The 16,756-nt window shown below is 37.4% G+C and overlaps 1 protein-coding gene across 2 annotated transcripts; it reads left to right on the top strand.

The window, feature by feature from the left end:
• Positions 1-1,437: 1,437 nt before the first annotated feature.
• Positions 1,438-15,595, top strand: LOC128520164 (syndecan-2-like). Of its 2 annotated transcripts, none has more exons than XM_053494253.1 (5): positions 1,438-1,776; positions 10,975-11,089; positions 12,259-12,425; positions 13,828-13,942; positions 14,079-15,595. In XM_053494253.1, the coding sequence occupies exons 1-5, from the start codon at positions 1,720-1,722 to the stop codon at positions 14,240-14,242; spliced, it is 618 nt and encodes a 205-aa protein (XP_053350228.1). In that variant the 5' UTR covers positions 1,438-1,719; the 3' UTR covers positions 14,243-15,595. The 2 variants fall into 2 exon arrangements, with proteins under 2 accessions (XP_053350228.1, XP_053350227.1); XM_053494252.1 differs by having other exon boundaries at positions 1,440-1,776; positions 13,825-13,942.
• The last annotated feature ends 1,161 nt before the right edge of the window (positions 15,596-16,756 follow it).

The raw sequence follows: 16,756 nt of genomic DNA, 5'->3' as shown, positions 1-16,756 counted from the left end.
GGAATCCTGAGGTGGATGGTTTAAAAGAGCTGAAGAACACATTGGGTCTCAGCCAAGAATAGAAATCTGAGGCTATCATGCACACATACTCACCCACACTGGATGGTTGAAGAGTATGAAAAAAAATCATCTGGTGCCTTTTTTCTAGTCTTCAGCTGTCCAGTTTTGGTGAGCCAAGGACAGCCTCAGTTTCTTGTTTCTTGCTTTTGGCTGACAGGAATGGAACCTGATGTGGTGTTCTACTCTTGTAGTCCATCTACCTCAAGGGCGTTGTTTTGTGCTTGCTGACAGCTGTAGAGACTGCTTCAGCTTACACCAGTCTGGTCATTCTCCTCTTCTTTCATTAACAAAATGTTTTAGCCTGCAGACACTTCTTTACAGGATTATGATATATATGAAATTTTCAGGTGATCAGACATTTCCAAATTACTTAAACAAGCCCATCTGTCAACAATAACCAAGGTTAAAGTCACAGTGATAACACTTTTCCCCTATTCTGATGTTTGATGTATACATAAACTGGGATCCTCAACCTGTATCTGTATGATTTTGTGTTGTGCTGCTGCCAAATGACTGGCTGTTAGATAACGATCTAAATGTGTAGTTATACAGGTTTTTCTAATGATGTGGATGGTGGATACAAAAAACGATATATTTCACTATTCTGAGTAGATTTTTTTTTACTTTTTACATACAGTTTAATCATTGAGTCTTCATTTTAACAATTACAAGGGAAAGATATTTTTTATATTGTGTTGTAGAGAATTTTTTTTGTAATGCGCAATTAGTCCAACAGAGGGAGACATTTCCCAGAATTTCGTCTCAGCCTGCACAGGACTCAATTACGATAACGATTTCAGTGCAGTACTGCATATGGGGTTTTTAAGAATAATATTACACAGCATTATTAATTAATCTGTTTGATCATGTGAATGTTATGTTAGAAGCGTTGGTTTGCTGTTGGGTGAACTACAATATTTTAAACCAGTTCTCAAGCTACCATTATAAAGCTGTATGTGTCCCTCTGAGGGAACCTTAAATGTGATGTGTACTCTGGAACAATACAAAAGTTTTTTATTTAGAACAAGGTATTCTGTTAAACTTTCACAGTTAATTCCAGCCGAAGAACAATACCTTTATGTAAAATGGATAAATGTTTTTTAAGCAAGCCTGTACAGAAAGCATATATTATTGCTTTTTTTTATTTTGCTGCTTTATGGATTTATACCAGCGCATCCGGTCCTACCCCTGAGCCTGACTTAACCTCTAGATGAGAGATTTCACTCCGACTCTGTTGCTCACTTATAAATGCACACAAATAAATAAATAAATAAATAAATGCGCGCCTCGGCCTCCGCACGCGCTCACTCCCTCTGTATTGACGTCACCTATCCCTGGGCGCGTGCTCGCGCGCGCGCGCACACAAACACGCCGCCCCCGGTTCACTTCATCCCGCTGAGCTACATCTACTGCTGAGACCGGAGCCGAGACAGACTACGTACAGCTCCTCTACCATGGCCTGCTTCTAGCATCTCAGAGGAAAGCGGCCAACCCCGAGGAGCCTGTAGATCATCACTTAACTGTCCTGAAACAGCTCTGAGATTCAAATCTGAAAAGGAGAGGAGCGGCCGATCACGTAAGAAAGAAGAAAAGAAAAGAAAACGAGTGAGATCTGAGATTACTTTCACCAGAAGCCCAGCAGACTTGTGGACAGGAATAATGAGGCACGGCTGGATGGCGCTCGCGCTCTCGGCACTTTGCCTTCTGGGAAAAGGGGTAAGTTTGATCAGATCTGAGTGAAACTTATTGTCACTCACTGCTGTTTGAATAAAGTGTGCGCGCATTTCAGTTTTTATCTGATCTACAGCAACGCGTTTGAAGTTTTGAAATCCTGTCTATTTTTTTTAAATTAGCAAGGCACATGTCTAAAGAGTGTCAAATGCATGCATGCGCGCGCGCGTGTGTGTGTGCACGGAGCAAACTTGTCCAGGTTCTAAACTCGGTTTACCGGCAGTGTGATGCTGATTGATGCAGCTGTCCTGTTAGTGCTCTGAGTGATGTCCATGACGATGGATGGGTAGTGGTGGTGTTTTTGCTCTTTCAGTGCAGTGTAGTGACTCATTACGAGAAAGCAGAACAACTTCAACACCATGACTGCTTTTGTGAAAAACAACTGAGGACTCCGAGAAGTATGAAGATTAGATAATAAATCTTCCCTTTATTGGTGGTGTGTTCCCGAATAAATGGTTCAACCCTGTGTTCATTTAATACAAATGGTTTCCAAAGTCTCTTTAGGAAACAATCAATACAAAAAGAGCAAGCTTAAAGCATCATAGAATAGCTCAAGACTATTCAATTTATACAATGCTGAACTGTTAGAAAGAAATGGAGGATCTCTATAAGTGATCATATGGTTCATGTGCATTTAGATGTGTGTCCTTAGCCTTAAAGCGAGTTTGTCCCTGACCCCAAACAAGTTACACCACATCGGTTCATTATCTGCTTGCTAATCATTTATGTTGAATAAATAGTCTCTACTTCAACGTCCAGAAGTCCAAGAAAATGTCCCCCATTACCCTCATGGTAAACACACAGAGCAGACACACAATGCTGTACCTGCACTTCAGTTTTACATGTCCTGTTTTGCTTCTTATATGAAGTACTTTAAGATGATTCAATTTGGAGTAGCATTAAAGATTTTCAGATAGGGTTTAATCCATCATCTTCTCGCTATGGATTATCCATTTTTCTTTAATTGTGCAATAAACAGAAAAGCAGATATATAAGTAAAGAAAAAAATACTTATTAATCTTTATTTTTATTTTTTTCTACAAAATAATTATTTCCTCCACTATACTTGAAGTAATTATTTTTGTTTTCATTTCTCCTCACACTTTGTTTTATTAGTATATATTTTTTAAATAATGTACTTTTTTAATAAGTACTTCATTTAAGCATGACACATAACCTAAAGCAACTGGTACAAATGTAACTAATGAATCAACGCCTTTTAGAGCATCTGAGGACAGCAGCATCACCCAGGTTAATCATTTAACCCCTCAGAACAGTATTGCATAATCAATATGCGGGAAAGACTGAATTTGCTCTTATTCCCAAATATTAGTATAATGTTTGGTTGATGTGGAATTTGAACCTTATTGACATGTCTGGATATGTGGCACTGTTAAGCTATGGCACTTTAACCTCTGTAAGACTTTAACATATTTACTTTCCAACTGTTTTCCCAAAATATCATTGAGTTTTTTTTAATTTTTTTTTTAAGTTTTCTTTTTTGTTGTTGTAATTGTGTTTAAGTACATTTAAGTAAGGAGTAAAATGATGGGGTGATGTGCTACTACCTGAATCCCGAAGTTGATTATTTTACAATAACTTTCAATAATATACCAAAAAAGGTTTATTTCTCTTATTCCACAGGAGTTTTTAGGAATGACGTCATACATATTATCTAATTATATTTGCATTTAGACCAAGTAAAAGTTAGTTCCTGATAACGGATTCAAACAGCTGTTCCCTTAACATTGTTTCTCTCTTGTGAAGCCAGTAAGACAAAAAAACAAAACAACAATCTTGCCATCACACTGAGAAACTGTAATGATCTCATCCTTATAGGCTTTGTTTTTTCACAAGATTAGTTAAAACCTAATGTGCAAATAATTAGTGATTGTTACAAGGCACTACCACTGAGGACTCCTTCCAAAAGCCTTTAGAAAAGTAAATGTAAAGCCTCAACTACAAATGCCTTTGTTTGGGTTGTTACTAAAGAAAAGCTAAAATAGTTTGTTTAAAAAAGTGTAATTGATTAATATAAACCTGTGATTTTACTATGCCATTTACCCAGTTGTTCTGTTATAAAAAAGTGAATCAACAATTTGTTCAATTTGAAAATGTGAAGGTTTGAAGACAGTCATCGCTTGTTCTTAAAGTTTTTTTTTCATGTGATGTTGTATAATATTCATATTCTTGGGCTATATGTCTTTTTCTTTCTATAGTGTGAAACAGTGCTAGTTTAAAAATTTTCTACTTTACATAAGTTTAAGGAGCACTTCAGGGAGAAAAAAAAAGGCTTGTTTGTTTGCCCCAGTGTTACCACACCACTACATCATGCTGCCTGCTGTCTAATTTCGTTCTGGAAAATGTTGGGAAATTCTTTCAAACTGACATCATGGTTCAGAAAAAAAATACTGAATTGCATTTTTTTTTCATGCCATCACTTTAAAAAAAAAAAAAAACGTGCCTTCAGTTTACACGTATTCCTAAGCGGAATGTAAAAAAACATCCATCCGCTTTTATGCAAAGTCTATTATAAACAGAAGTGAGACTTATCCTAAACATTGAAGGAAGCATCTGGAAAAGGGTGAGACATATACAAAGTATGATGGAGAAAGCTGTAAAATGGAGATGTTGGGAAATGGAAGGATTTTTTTTTATGGTGAAAACAGTGGTACAGCACAGATTCTTGAGCTCCGAGGGCTTTTGCTCTCCTAACCATTTGGTTAGATGAGCAAATGGAAAGTTCTTTAGGGATGTTTTGGGGTCTGGACGTATGAGTGCAGTGGTGAGCCGGACTACGAGAAAAGTGCTCTTGGGAAGTAATTGTGCTGTCTGCTTTGTGCGTTCACTGAACCCAATAAGGATTTTTGTCTGAGCCGTATTCGATGGAGGAAAGGGGAAAGAAATAAGAGGAAAGAAGTGAGAGAGAAAGAGGACTGAGGCAGTTTCCTGATGAGGTGTGCTCATTTTGGAGCAGAATGTGGTTAACATTACCTTGGTGATGAAGTTAGAGGATTGAGCTCACAGTAAATGTCAGAAGACGTTACATCATTGTAGAAAAGAACCCAAGAAAAGCTTTATATTATAATGTCTGAAATGATTGAGAGAAATCCTGTAACTAGTATTTAAAAGGGTGGGGTTAGTAATTGTTATGTGAACATAATAAACAGACAAGAAACCACAAACACATCTACACACATATTCACAACTGTAATGTCTCTGGAATCTTAAGATATAATTTTTGGTTCTTGATACCTAATTGAGTATTACAGCTTGTTTTTTTACCCTAGAATAAGTCAACATTGTTATTAAAGTGTGCCTGGTTGGTTTGGACGCGTTTGCTGTGTTTCTTCCAGGAAGTGATTTTATAGTTCCATAAGTTTTACCAGGAAACATTATGCAAGCCTGTTGATGTAGTGGAGCTGTTGTGGACATGGTTGGGGAAGTGCTGACGTGTGACTCCCCAGGCCTCCTCCAAGCCCTTATATGGACATACTCTTTTCTTCCAGACAACAGACACCTCCACACCAGATGTTTTTTGTACACTGCAGATGTTCATCCTTCCTCTGTCACAGTAGCATGTGTTCCCAGATATCCAGTATGATAGTAAAGTAAGAATGTGTACAAAACAGCAAAGTTTCATCCAGGTCCTCACAGTGTGCATCAGTAATACAGTAAACTTGGTATACGACATTAAAGATTGCATTTATAAATAAAACCTCAAATTGTCACATCAGGTCCGACTTTTAGTAAAAAGTGTTTGCTAGAGAAAAAAAAATCATGGGGTGGGGGATTGTTGTTAAAATAATCTGGTGAGATGGCAGTAAATGTGGTCTCTTGGATTTTGAATAGCTGAGTCTGCATTTTCTTGTTCTTCCTCTGTGGAACATTCAGTTTATGTAAAGTACAGGACACACTAACCCGGGATCTATGTTTGGTCTATGTATGCAATCAGTGTTGAGACTAATACAACAGATCCCATAATCTCCTTATTATTCTTTATTTCCTCGACAGGCTTTTTTAAGATTACAGCATTATAGGATATTGCATGTTATTGCCTGGAGATGAACAAAACTTTTGTTGACCCTCTTAAGAGAGTGGTGTAAATGATTTATGATGGTTTGTCATCTAAATGACTTGCATTTCTTCTAGAGGTTTTGACAGACTATACCTCATAACCATCCACAGATTTTATTGTTGTGTATTATTCTTTCTCCTCATCACTGAAACAACGACTCCTTCTCATGCTCCTTCTATTTGATTTTTTTAGTGCTTTGCCATATTGTTAAGACATTGTGTCACTCTACCTTAGTGGAAATGTCTGCTTTTGTGTTCCAGCAGTTCTTCTTTTCAGATCTTTGATTAATGTTTGTGCACAGGTGTGTAATGACCTCAAGTGGGCTTAGTTTTTTGCCACAGCCAGGTGTGCTCTGTGTGAGCTATTGTGGAATGCAGATTTCCCATACATGACCCAGGTACTAACATAAAGAACAATACACACATACACATAATGTCTGATTTTCAGTACGTGAGATATTGTGCATAGATTGAAAATGTTTTTCTGTATCCAAGTTTAAAAAAAAAAAAATTATATGCAAATGCCAAAATAAACTTTGGAAACCTGAAGTTTGCAAATCAGTCTTAAAATTCATAAAATAGTCTGTATTAAAGTTGGGTTTAAAAATCATCAGGGCTAGTCCATGAATTCTATCAATCAGGATATTAATCTGGAACAAACTTGTCCTGCTATTTCTTGTCAAGATGAGTATTTGTGTGTGGTTACCTACTCCACAATTCTCACCTTAACATTCTGTTTTAGAAAAAGTTTTAAACCATGGCTCGTGACCATATAAAGTATTATTCTAGCTGCCTGCACCACCTATCCCATTATTTCTGTTTCTTTTTTTTTTTCCCCCTTTTCCTTTCCCCACCTCTCTACTCACGCAGCACCTGTGTGTAAGCAGACATATTAAGAATACCTTGCATGTCTGCGGTTTGAATGGGCCGTATTCATCACTGCTGTCATTCTCAGGAGATCACGCTGGCTGTGTGTGCCTGTCTGTGTCTGTAAGCGTGTGTCCGTCTGAGAGTCTGTGTTTCTGTCCGTGTGTGTGTGTGTGTGTGTGTTTGTGTGTGTGTGTGTTTGTGTGGTTCTGTGGTTCTGTCTGCGCGAGTGTGTGTGTTTGTGTGGTTCTGTGGTTCTGTCTGCGCGAGTGTGTGTGTGTGTTTGTGTGGTTCTGTGGTTCTGTCTGCGCGAGTGTGTGTGTGTGTGTGTGTGTGTGTGAGTTTTTGTCTGTGAGTGTGTGTGTGTGTGTGTGTGTGTGTGTGAGTTTTTGTCTGTGAGTGTGTGAGTTTTTGTCTGTGAGTGTGTGAGTTTTTGTCTGTGAGTGTGTGAGTTTTTGTCTGTGAGTGTGTGAGTTTTTGTCTGTGAGTGTGTGAGTTTTTGTCTGTGAGTGTGTGTGTGTGTCTGTGAGTGTGAGTGTGTCTGTGAGTGAGTGTGAGTGTGTCTGTGAGTGAGTGTGAGTGTGTCTGTGAGTGTGTGTGAGTGTGTCTGTGTCTGTGAGTGTGTGTGTGAGTGAGTTTGTGTCTGTGAGTGTGTGTGTGAGTGAGTGTCTGTGAGTGTGCGTTTTTGTCTGTGAGTGTGCGTGTGTGTGTGTGTGCTCCTGTCTGTCTCTGTTTGAGTATGTGTGTTTTTCTGTCTGTCTCTGTCTGTAAGTGTGTGTGTGAAGGGGGTCTGCCTCTCTCTCTGTGAGTTTGTGTGTTTGTCTGTCGGTTTGTCTGCTGTCCTGTGCTACAACACACGGATGTGTGTATGTGTGTGAGATGGGCAGGGATAAACTTCAGTGACTAGTCTCACTCCTTATATCCATGGCATTAAAAGCTCAGCCAACTTCATATCTCGGGCACATCTGCGTTCTCACACTTGGCCTGTTCTTTACACATTATAACCACTGCACAAACCGCAAAGAGACACTTGGCTCTGCTGTAGTACAGATGGGTTTTTCTAAGTTAATTATTGCACTTTTATTAGGCGTGATGTGTGTGTGTGTGTGTGTGTGTGTGTGGGTGTCTTTCTCAATCAATCATAAGACTTTAGTATGAGGGGCATAATGCAGTGTCCAGGGTTGGCAGGTCAGTGAAAAGAGCAACAACATACCTTCAGATACAGCATACCTCAGCTCAGGAGCTCAGAAATGCCACTCTCACTTTTATATGGCTGACAGGAGTTTGTTTTGAAATCAGATGTATTATTTAACACATTTCAATTTCTGCAGATAGGATGGATCCTCCTACGTGCAATAAACAACATGGGCAAGAAATTTCTCCACTCCTTTAAGGGGTTGTATATCGCTCGGATATTGGGCTCAGATAACAACTAAGTCTTAACTGCCATTTCCTTCTAATGCAGTCACGAATGATTGATAAAAATACTTTCAAGAAAATATTTTTTTTAATCCCAGTAGACAAGCTGATTCTTTGCTTGTATGCCCGGTGAAAACATAAAGCAGGTCATTTCTTTTCTCACATAAATATTAATTCTTAATTATAAAGAAGTCTTTGTAATTCTAAGCATATCAGCCAACTGTTTAAAAATGGATAAATAATTAGATTTATAATGGTGACGTACAAATTAATTTTATAGTGGTTTTCCATGAATCCTTGCCTTGTGTTTCTTTCCAAGGTTGGTACAGTTTTATGGACTTTGGCGCTGGTTTGGTAACAGTTGGTAGCTTTAATAGATCATTGTATAATATGCGTATGAATGTGGGGAAAGAACCACAGCATTAGTCCAGGGCTGGGAAACAATAGTGCTTTTGGGTTTTGAGAAGCATAGCAAAACAGTTCACTTTGTGCATATATTAATGGCGAAAGCAGGCTGGAATGTGTGAAGGGAACGTCCGGAGTGGTTATAATCATATTATGGGAGCATGCAGCTAAAAAACACTGCAAAATTTCTAAGGCTTGATTCTGTAGATATTTGTGTGGTTTTTGGTGTTTGAGATTTTGGCTTAATCCTGTCACAGTCGGTGTGTGCTGTGCCACATCTGGAGAAGTAATTAGAATAGATCTGCCCTAACCAGATTTAGATATAAGGCATTGTATCTGACACGAAACACTTTGATCATTACTTAGAGTTCCAACTAGTACAAGTATGACTAATAAGGGGGGTGTTCAAACCATGACTTTTCATTGTGCAGAATAACACATACAGAAATGAAACACGGATAGAAAAATAAAAACTACCTTTATTTCTCTCTACAATTCCCTGCTACACTAATGTACTCATCCCAGCGTTTCACTAGTTACCATCAGCGTAGAAAGTTTTTGCTCAGCAAAGCAAGCAATAATCAGACTGCCTGCTTCACATCGGAAATCCCGGCTTCCCAGGAACTCTTTAATGGGCCAAAGATTTGGTAGTGGGTTGTCGCGAGGTCAGGACTGTATGAGGGATGTGGCAATAACTCCCAACCAAGTCTCTGCAACGTGTGCAAGTGGTGTTCATGTTGACAAGTTATCTATTGATCCGTCGAAGGATCAAGTACACCACTCGCTGAATGTTCACAGGAAACGATTGCAGTGAGCTCCCTTGGCCGGGATTGTCATTCATGGATATACAGTCTTCTTTAAAAACTCTGACACCATTCAAATGTTTTACTGCAGCTAAGAGTCTCATAACAAACTGCGCTTGAAGTCTTGGATTTACACCCTAATACACAAGAAATTTGATCAAAGTCCTGATTTGACTTGATTTATGAATGTATGCTTACAAAAAGGATATTTAAACTGTGTGGAATAAAGGCAAGAGTAAAGCCATGTAGTCTTGTTTGACTAAATCTTTTGGCATCACGGTCATGATATCAGTGGGATATTATATTATACTGTCTATTCTGCAACTATTGATTAAAACATTGAGCAAATGCAGCAGCTTCTCTCTGGTAGTTGAAAGCACTGGTGAAGTAATCCAAATAATTTTTGCATAGAGATCCACTGCATCATTTCACACTGAATGCTTTATTGGCCACATTAGACCTGCAATTTAAAAGTACTCCCGCAGCAGGCCTAGCTTTGGCTGGCCTGAAAGCAGCAATTGTTATATGAAGGGCTTCAAATTTTAATCCAATTTTATTTACATTATCTTGTGCTTGGCATCAATATATTGTACCATCTTTTCTTCGTGTGTGCATATTGGGCCAGTGGTGAAGTACTGAATCCATGTGTTAAAGAGCTAGAGAGTAAGAAATTGAGAGAGAGAAAAGGGGAGTGAAGGGGGAGGTGTTTGACTCTGTTTGGCCTGGCTGTTTGGAGCAGAGAAGAGAGTGAGTGGCTTATGAGATTTAGAGTTTCCTGTCCAGCTGTAGCACTGGCACATGCTGAAAGAAAGTGACTCAGACCATCACACAATACCTTACTTGTGCTGCAGCCAGGAGCTCAGGAATGCCACTCTCACTTTCATATGGCTGACAGGAGTTTGTTTTGGAATCAGACGTATTATTCAACACACTCCAATCAGCACATTCTTACCCTCCTGCTGTCCATCTCACTTTCTTCAAATAGGATGGATCCTTCTCCACACCTACTAAAAACTTTAAATCTAATTTCTAACGTAACGTATTCTGGTATGGGAGGCAAGTAGTTATTTGTTGATTTTTAAATTTTAGCTTTGAAACTTGAATTTTGTTCAACTCATTTAATTGACCACAGGATCAGTTTTCACACTCGCAGGCTTCTGTCATTATTGTCAGTAGGCATTGATTGGCTGGACTTTCGGATTTCCTGAGGTGTTATATTGTTAAAAAAAAAGGAGCCTGGGTGAGTGTGAAATGACTGTGAAAGATTATACTGGATAGCACAAGGGTGTCAGATGGACGAAAACAAAGCAAAAAAGATCACATAGAAACTCCATACTCTGAATACAGACTCTGCAGAGGATGCATTCAATATATAAGTTTTTTCGAGAATCAGCTGGATGAATTTCAATTTGTGTAATTTCAAGCCTGATTCTAGTGCACACAATTTTGTGGAAAGCTGCGAGAGCACAGGTGGATGCTTGACAGTAAATTCTAAACTATTTTGAGATGCGTTATAAAACTGTTTCAGCACCTTTGTATCAGATCTTCACAATATTTTTGAAAGCTCATTATTTTTAACTTTAACTTGGGCATGTTTGCTTTACTCCTGCAGGTTCTGGTGACAGGTCAGGTCAGCTTATTCGATGACCTCTACCTAGAAGAACAGCAGTCTGGTGATTATTCAGTCCTGGATAATGATGATGAATTCAACTCTGGCTCAGGATCAGGTAAGCCAGACATATATATATAAAGGCTATAAGATCGGAAGGTTACATTAATAGTAGTTAGTTTATCTGCACAATAAGTATGTTATTTAAAAAAAATATATATAAGAACCCCAGGGAAGGCATGGGATTTTTGTTAATTTTAGATATTCAGCCTTTGATGTAGGTATTTATACTAGTGTATATAAGTGTTTTCTTAAACTTTAAATGCCTACCATATAAGGAATAATAAAGTGAAGTTTCTACTTTATGAGAAAATGTTACTTTTGTGCTATATACGGTATGTTCTTTCTGTATGTGCAGTGTATGATATAAAGTATATAAGTATTATCCAAAAAAGTCCTCAACATGTGCTTTTTGGAATTCATTTTGAATTTATGGAGAATATTTTTGTAAGCATCTAAGTGGACATATTTGGTTATACAGTATATACTGTACAGTATATACTGCTTATTACTATGCATTGTACACAAAGGGGCCATTTTTTCAGTCTTGGGTATAATGTCCAAGACAAGCTTCAGAGTGTGGGTACTTTGACACAGCTCATTAACTTTGTAGCGGTGAGTCTGAAGGTACCAGTGTGACTTTGCAAGGCTGCTGTAAACAGAAGTGAAGCCTGTTGGCTCCTAGATCATGGCAGCAGTTTGATGAGAACACAGATGTTTCACCTGCGATCAAATGCGGTCAGCCAAGACCACCATGCTCTTTCAGAAGACATCTGCTCCAAACATGATCCCTGCATTATTAATAGATCAGTCCTCCCACTTTTCAGCATAGTCAAACTACACCTTACACCAACACTTGTTAGCTTTCATATGTACAAGCCTGATGTGCAGTAAATATATCGAGCAAAATAAGGTATTTAGGCCAGCGGTGTTACATGGTTTAAGGTTCAGGGTTACTATTAAGAGGACGGATAGTTTGAATGCCACCAGAGACAATCTGCCCTGTTAGATCCACATGCAAGGTCTTTATTTCTCAACTGCTCTAAGGTGCACCTATCTTGACTGACTCCAAATTCCTAACAAGTAAGGGCAAAATATAGTTTATTATTCTTTGCTTGCATATGGAAAAATAAAAAGTGTCCTATTCCTTAAAATGTTTTGCTTCATCTTTTACAAATACAATATTGTAGTTGGATACAGTACATGTGCCCTGTTTATTACCTTCAGGCTTTATTGAAAGTGATGATGAAGATGTGCGGATAATGGACAGGACGCAAAACATAAAACCTACACAGCATTCCACCCAGACCAGCAGCCCAAGACTGGAGACCACTTCATTTGCTGTGCCAGACATATGGGTGGCCTCCACACATGCAGGACAGCAGGTCACAGAGGTAAAATGTTTTTTTCCATGAAGACAGTCATTTAAAAAAAGTTAGTACCCCTGTTTTTAATTCTGTATCCTTTGTGGGTCATAGTGGGTCATAGCAAATCCAACCTAAGATGAATAACAACACATAACTTTTCACTTCGACATTATTTATTGAAATAAACATTAAACCAAAAAAACGTTTGGGCAGTACTAAGTACCCCCTTACTGCCTCCCTCTGGATTTAAGAGGGTAAGTGGTATCATAAGCAGGTGGGCAGATCTCTATGAACACAGAAGTTTTGGTAGTTTGCTGGTCTGGAGCATTCAGGTGTGTGCTATCTAAAAACTGGAAACTGTTATTAAACCATTTTCAAATCAATTAGGAGTTGACAAATCTACAGTGAGAGATTCTTTACAAGAATCACATTACTTCACAATCAAGACAGCTGCTAGTCATCCCAGGGGTGGATGTCCCAGCACATTTACACAAGGTCAGACCATACAGTGCTCAGAGAAATAAAAAAACAATGCAAGATAAAACTGAGATGCTACAGGCCTCCCATATGTAAGGTGTAAAAGGGATTGGTAGGGAGTTATTGCCCATTGTCATGTTTGCTAAATGATTTGAAGCACACCAGTAAAACCAGGCTATGAAATAAAAGAATCAAAGTTTTGGAATGGCCGAGTCAAAGTCCAGACCTTAACCCAATTGAAATGCTGTGGTGGGACATTAATAGAGCTGTGCATAAGTGAATGCTCAAAAACCTCAAAAACTGAAGCAATGTTGTAAAGAAGAATCAACCAAAATTCCTCCACATTGATGTGAGTGACTGATACAGTAATCATACAGGAAACAATTACTTCCAACTTATTACTACTAACGGTGAATCTACAAGCCATTGAATCTTGGTACTTGGTATTACCCATGGTTTTTTTTTTTTTTTTTTTTGGCTACATTTTTGTTAAAAGAATAAAAGCACAGTGGAAGAAAGTTATGATGTCTGTTTGAGGTTGTTTTTAAATAATAATGGGATTTATTCTGTATACATTGTGTATTTTAATTTTTAGCATGACTATCTTTTTGTTTTATACATATATCTTCATTGCTGCTGGTCTCTAAGATCTGCCAAACATTTCATTGTACTACAATGACAAAAAAGTCTCTCTATCCTTACTTTATCTTATCTTTAACTTTTCAAAAAACTTGGAATGCAGATCTTTACTTTTATTTCAAGTACAATACCTAGAGGAAACAAGGGTTATCATTTATTTTATGCTCTACCCATTAAATGTATGGACTGCATTATTAAACTAAACTCATGTTTCATACCCACGTTACATGCTGTTGTTGGTCTGATTTTCTGCTTTCCGTTTCTATTTCTCTTTCAATCCCTGGGTCCTCCACACACATTTCCCTGTCAGAAGGAAAAGCCCCAGGACAGTGACTTGGCTACCAGCACAAGCATGTCTCCACAACTAGGGTCGGATTCTGACAAGCAAAATGAATTGCAATCGGAAAACCTGACGGAAGTTTTGGCAGGTATGTTCAGATTAGAATCAAATAATTTTTCAGATTTTTTTCTGCCATGCAACTAAAATTTAGGCTACATTTGTGTATCCTTGCAATCTTTACGTTGCCCTGTGTCACTCGGCCGGTTTTCTCCTTTTATCTGTAGCTGTTATAGCTGGAGGTGTGATTGGCTTCCTGTTTGCAATCTTCCTAATTCTCCTATTGGTGTACCGCATGAGGAAGAAGGATGAAGGCAGCTATGATCTGGGAGAGCGCAAACTACCAAATACAGCTTACCAGAAAGCCCCAGACAAGGAGTTTTATGCCTAAATCAGCGATTACACTCAACATTAACTTCCTTTTGACATATGACAAACATGTCCTCAGTCATCAAAAACACAAGCTGGAATTATAAACGACTGGGGAGGTTTTTATTGGGACCTTATTTAATAACAAAGATACAGTATTTTTGCTTCATAAAGGCAATCAGATATTATGTTTTTATTATGGATCATGACTTATTTCTCATGAATTCTTTTTTAATTGTTGGAGAAAATAATGTAATATGAAAAAGTAAATGTCAAGCTTTATTTCATCCATAGACTACTTTGTGACTACAGAGGTACATATTTGTATTTTGAAAAAATGTAAAAGATCTGAAATGTGGATTGTAAATGTACTTTATTCTTGGTTCCATAATAATTATCCTGACCATATTTTAACATCTCAGTCTTAATGTAGGTACTATACGAAGTTTTAGTGTTGTCAACACAAATTTGTATATTTTGTCAATTCAGTATCAAAATATAGGGAAACAGTTTTTCAAAATGTCTTGTTTTTATATATATATATATATATATATATATATCTCAAGCCAAGAACAAACCCTGCTCTCTCTCTCTCTCTCTCTCTCTCTCTCACACACACACACACACACACACACACACACACACACACACACACACACACACACACACACACACACACAAACATACTGCCATACCAGGTAAAGTAAACTCACTGTAAATCACTGTGTTAATAATTGTCATTCATTGTCCCAAGCCTATTTTATTTTATTTTTTTTGTAATCTGAATCCATATTTAAAATGTGCATATAATGACATTTTCTTTTGTGGCTCAAATATATGGAGTTATTTGCTTAAACCACTTCCTTCATGACTCTAGCAGCACATGAATGCATAAATGTTCACAATGAGGCTTAATCTTTCCATGGTCATCAGAGGTATATGTGTGGGAGCCTAAAAACCATTTGCTTTTGAGAATTAGTCTGCAGATCTAACCACACATGTTATTCTTCAGTCTGAGGTTTGTATTTGTGTAAGAGTGATTGTTTACATGATTTGGTAACAAATGCTAATGGTAAAATTACAGCTTCTGAAAAGCATTAAATGTTGAGGCAGAGAGCTGTTTGGGCGCAGATTGTTAAATGATTAAAATTCCTTTATGCCAGACTGATTAAACTGACAACATCCATGTGTTATCCAAAATGATGAGTGATAACCAAAAAAGAGATTTCAAGCATAAGTGCACTTCATTTACATGTTTTGGGTTTTTACACAATCTGTGCTTACTTATGCTATTTTACACATTTTAAAATGCTGAACCCTTGATTCCTGTTGAGTATTAATAGGTGTCATCATTTTCTAAACTCTGTTATCATGATGACTATTACACATTGACATTATTTTCCTTGTCCTATTTCCTTTTTGTTTAATTTCCTTTAAGGATATGGCTGTTTGAGGCAGTGATTTATTTGTGCGTTAATATAAAATAATTTAAAGATTATAACAATTTATATTCGACAGATTAAATGTAATATGTTAAGTATAAAACAAGCTAGCTAAATGTATATTCATGTTTAAATGCCCTTGAAGTGCCTACTGTTTTGAAAGATAGAAAGAGGATATTTGAACAACAAAATGAAGGACAGTGTTTCATAAGCACGGCTGATAATGGAATGGAGTTATAAGAAAAGTGTTGTAATAAACACTACTGAATAAAAATGTTCTTAGGCTGTGTTTATTAGCTTCTGTTTTTAAAATAGTGGCTTTCCAATATAAACCTCATTTTCCTACTACCAATGTGTGTTTTGGCCACAGGGTAGAATAACTTAAAATGTTATCAGAGCTAGGTTTAATCACAGCATATAAGCTCACAATCTGTCACTCCAACACATTTACCCTGCAAGATGTTTGAATATTGCCCTTGGATATTAATATCAAGCAAACATAAAATAATGTGGTGAGTGACCCAGGCAGAAGAGATGAATTTGGGTTTACTTTTGCATTAAAGGCTATAAATAAAGGCTACAGTTCATGTAACATATTGTGTGTATACATTTGTTTAATCAATTTATTCAGTCACTGATCAGTTTCTCCTTTATCCTAATCTCAGTCTTAATGGCTTTAGAAAATATCCTGGGAACATGAAACTTAAGGCAGGAATCTTGTTTGAGATGCCAATCTATCACAGGATAACTCAAACACACACACACACACAAACCTACAAGCAATTTATCAGTGACAATTCACATATAGTACCTACTTTTTTTTTGTGCGTGTGTGGAAGGAAATCTAGAGCAAATATTGAACAAACTTTGTCATGAAGTTTAATATAGACAATAGTGGAATATTGGACATGGATATTTTCAGGAGTGAACAAAGTAAAATTGCCACACAATTAAAATATATTAATATTTATTATGTAATATATGTCTATACATTTAAACAAGTAGTAAATTGGTTAGCTTAGAGGTTAGCACTGTGGCCTCACACCTTCAAGATCCAGGTTTGATTAGTGTCTGTGTTCATAAATGTTCTCGCC

The sequence above is a fragment of the Clarias gariepinus genome, chromosome 4, assembly GCF_024256425.1.
Source record: "Clarias gariepinus isolate MV-2021 ecotype Netherlands chromosome 4, CGAR_prim_01v2, whole genome shotgun sequence".
In the NCBI taxonomy this organism is placed as follows: Eukaryota; Metazoa; Chordata; class Actinopteri; order Siluriformes; family Clariidae; genus Clarias; species Clarias gariepinus.
This window is presented reverse-complemented; position numbering and strand designations above follow the sequence as displayed.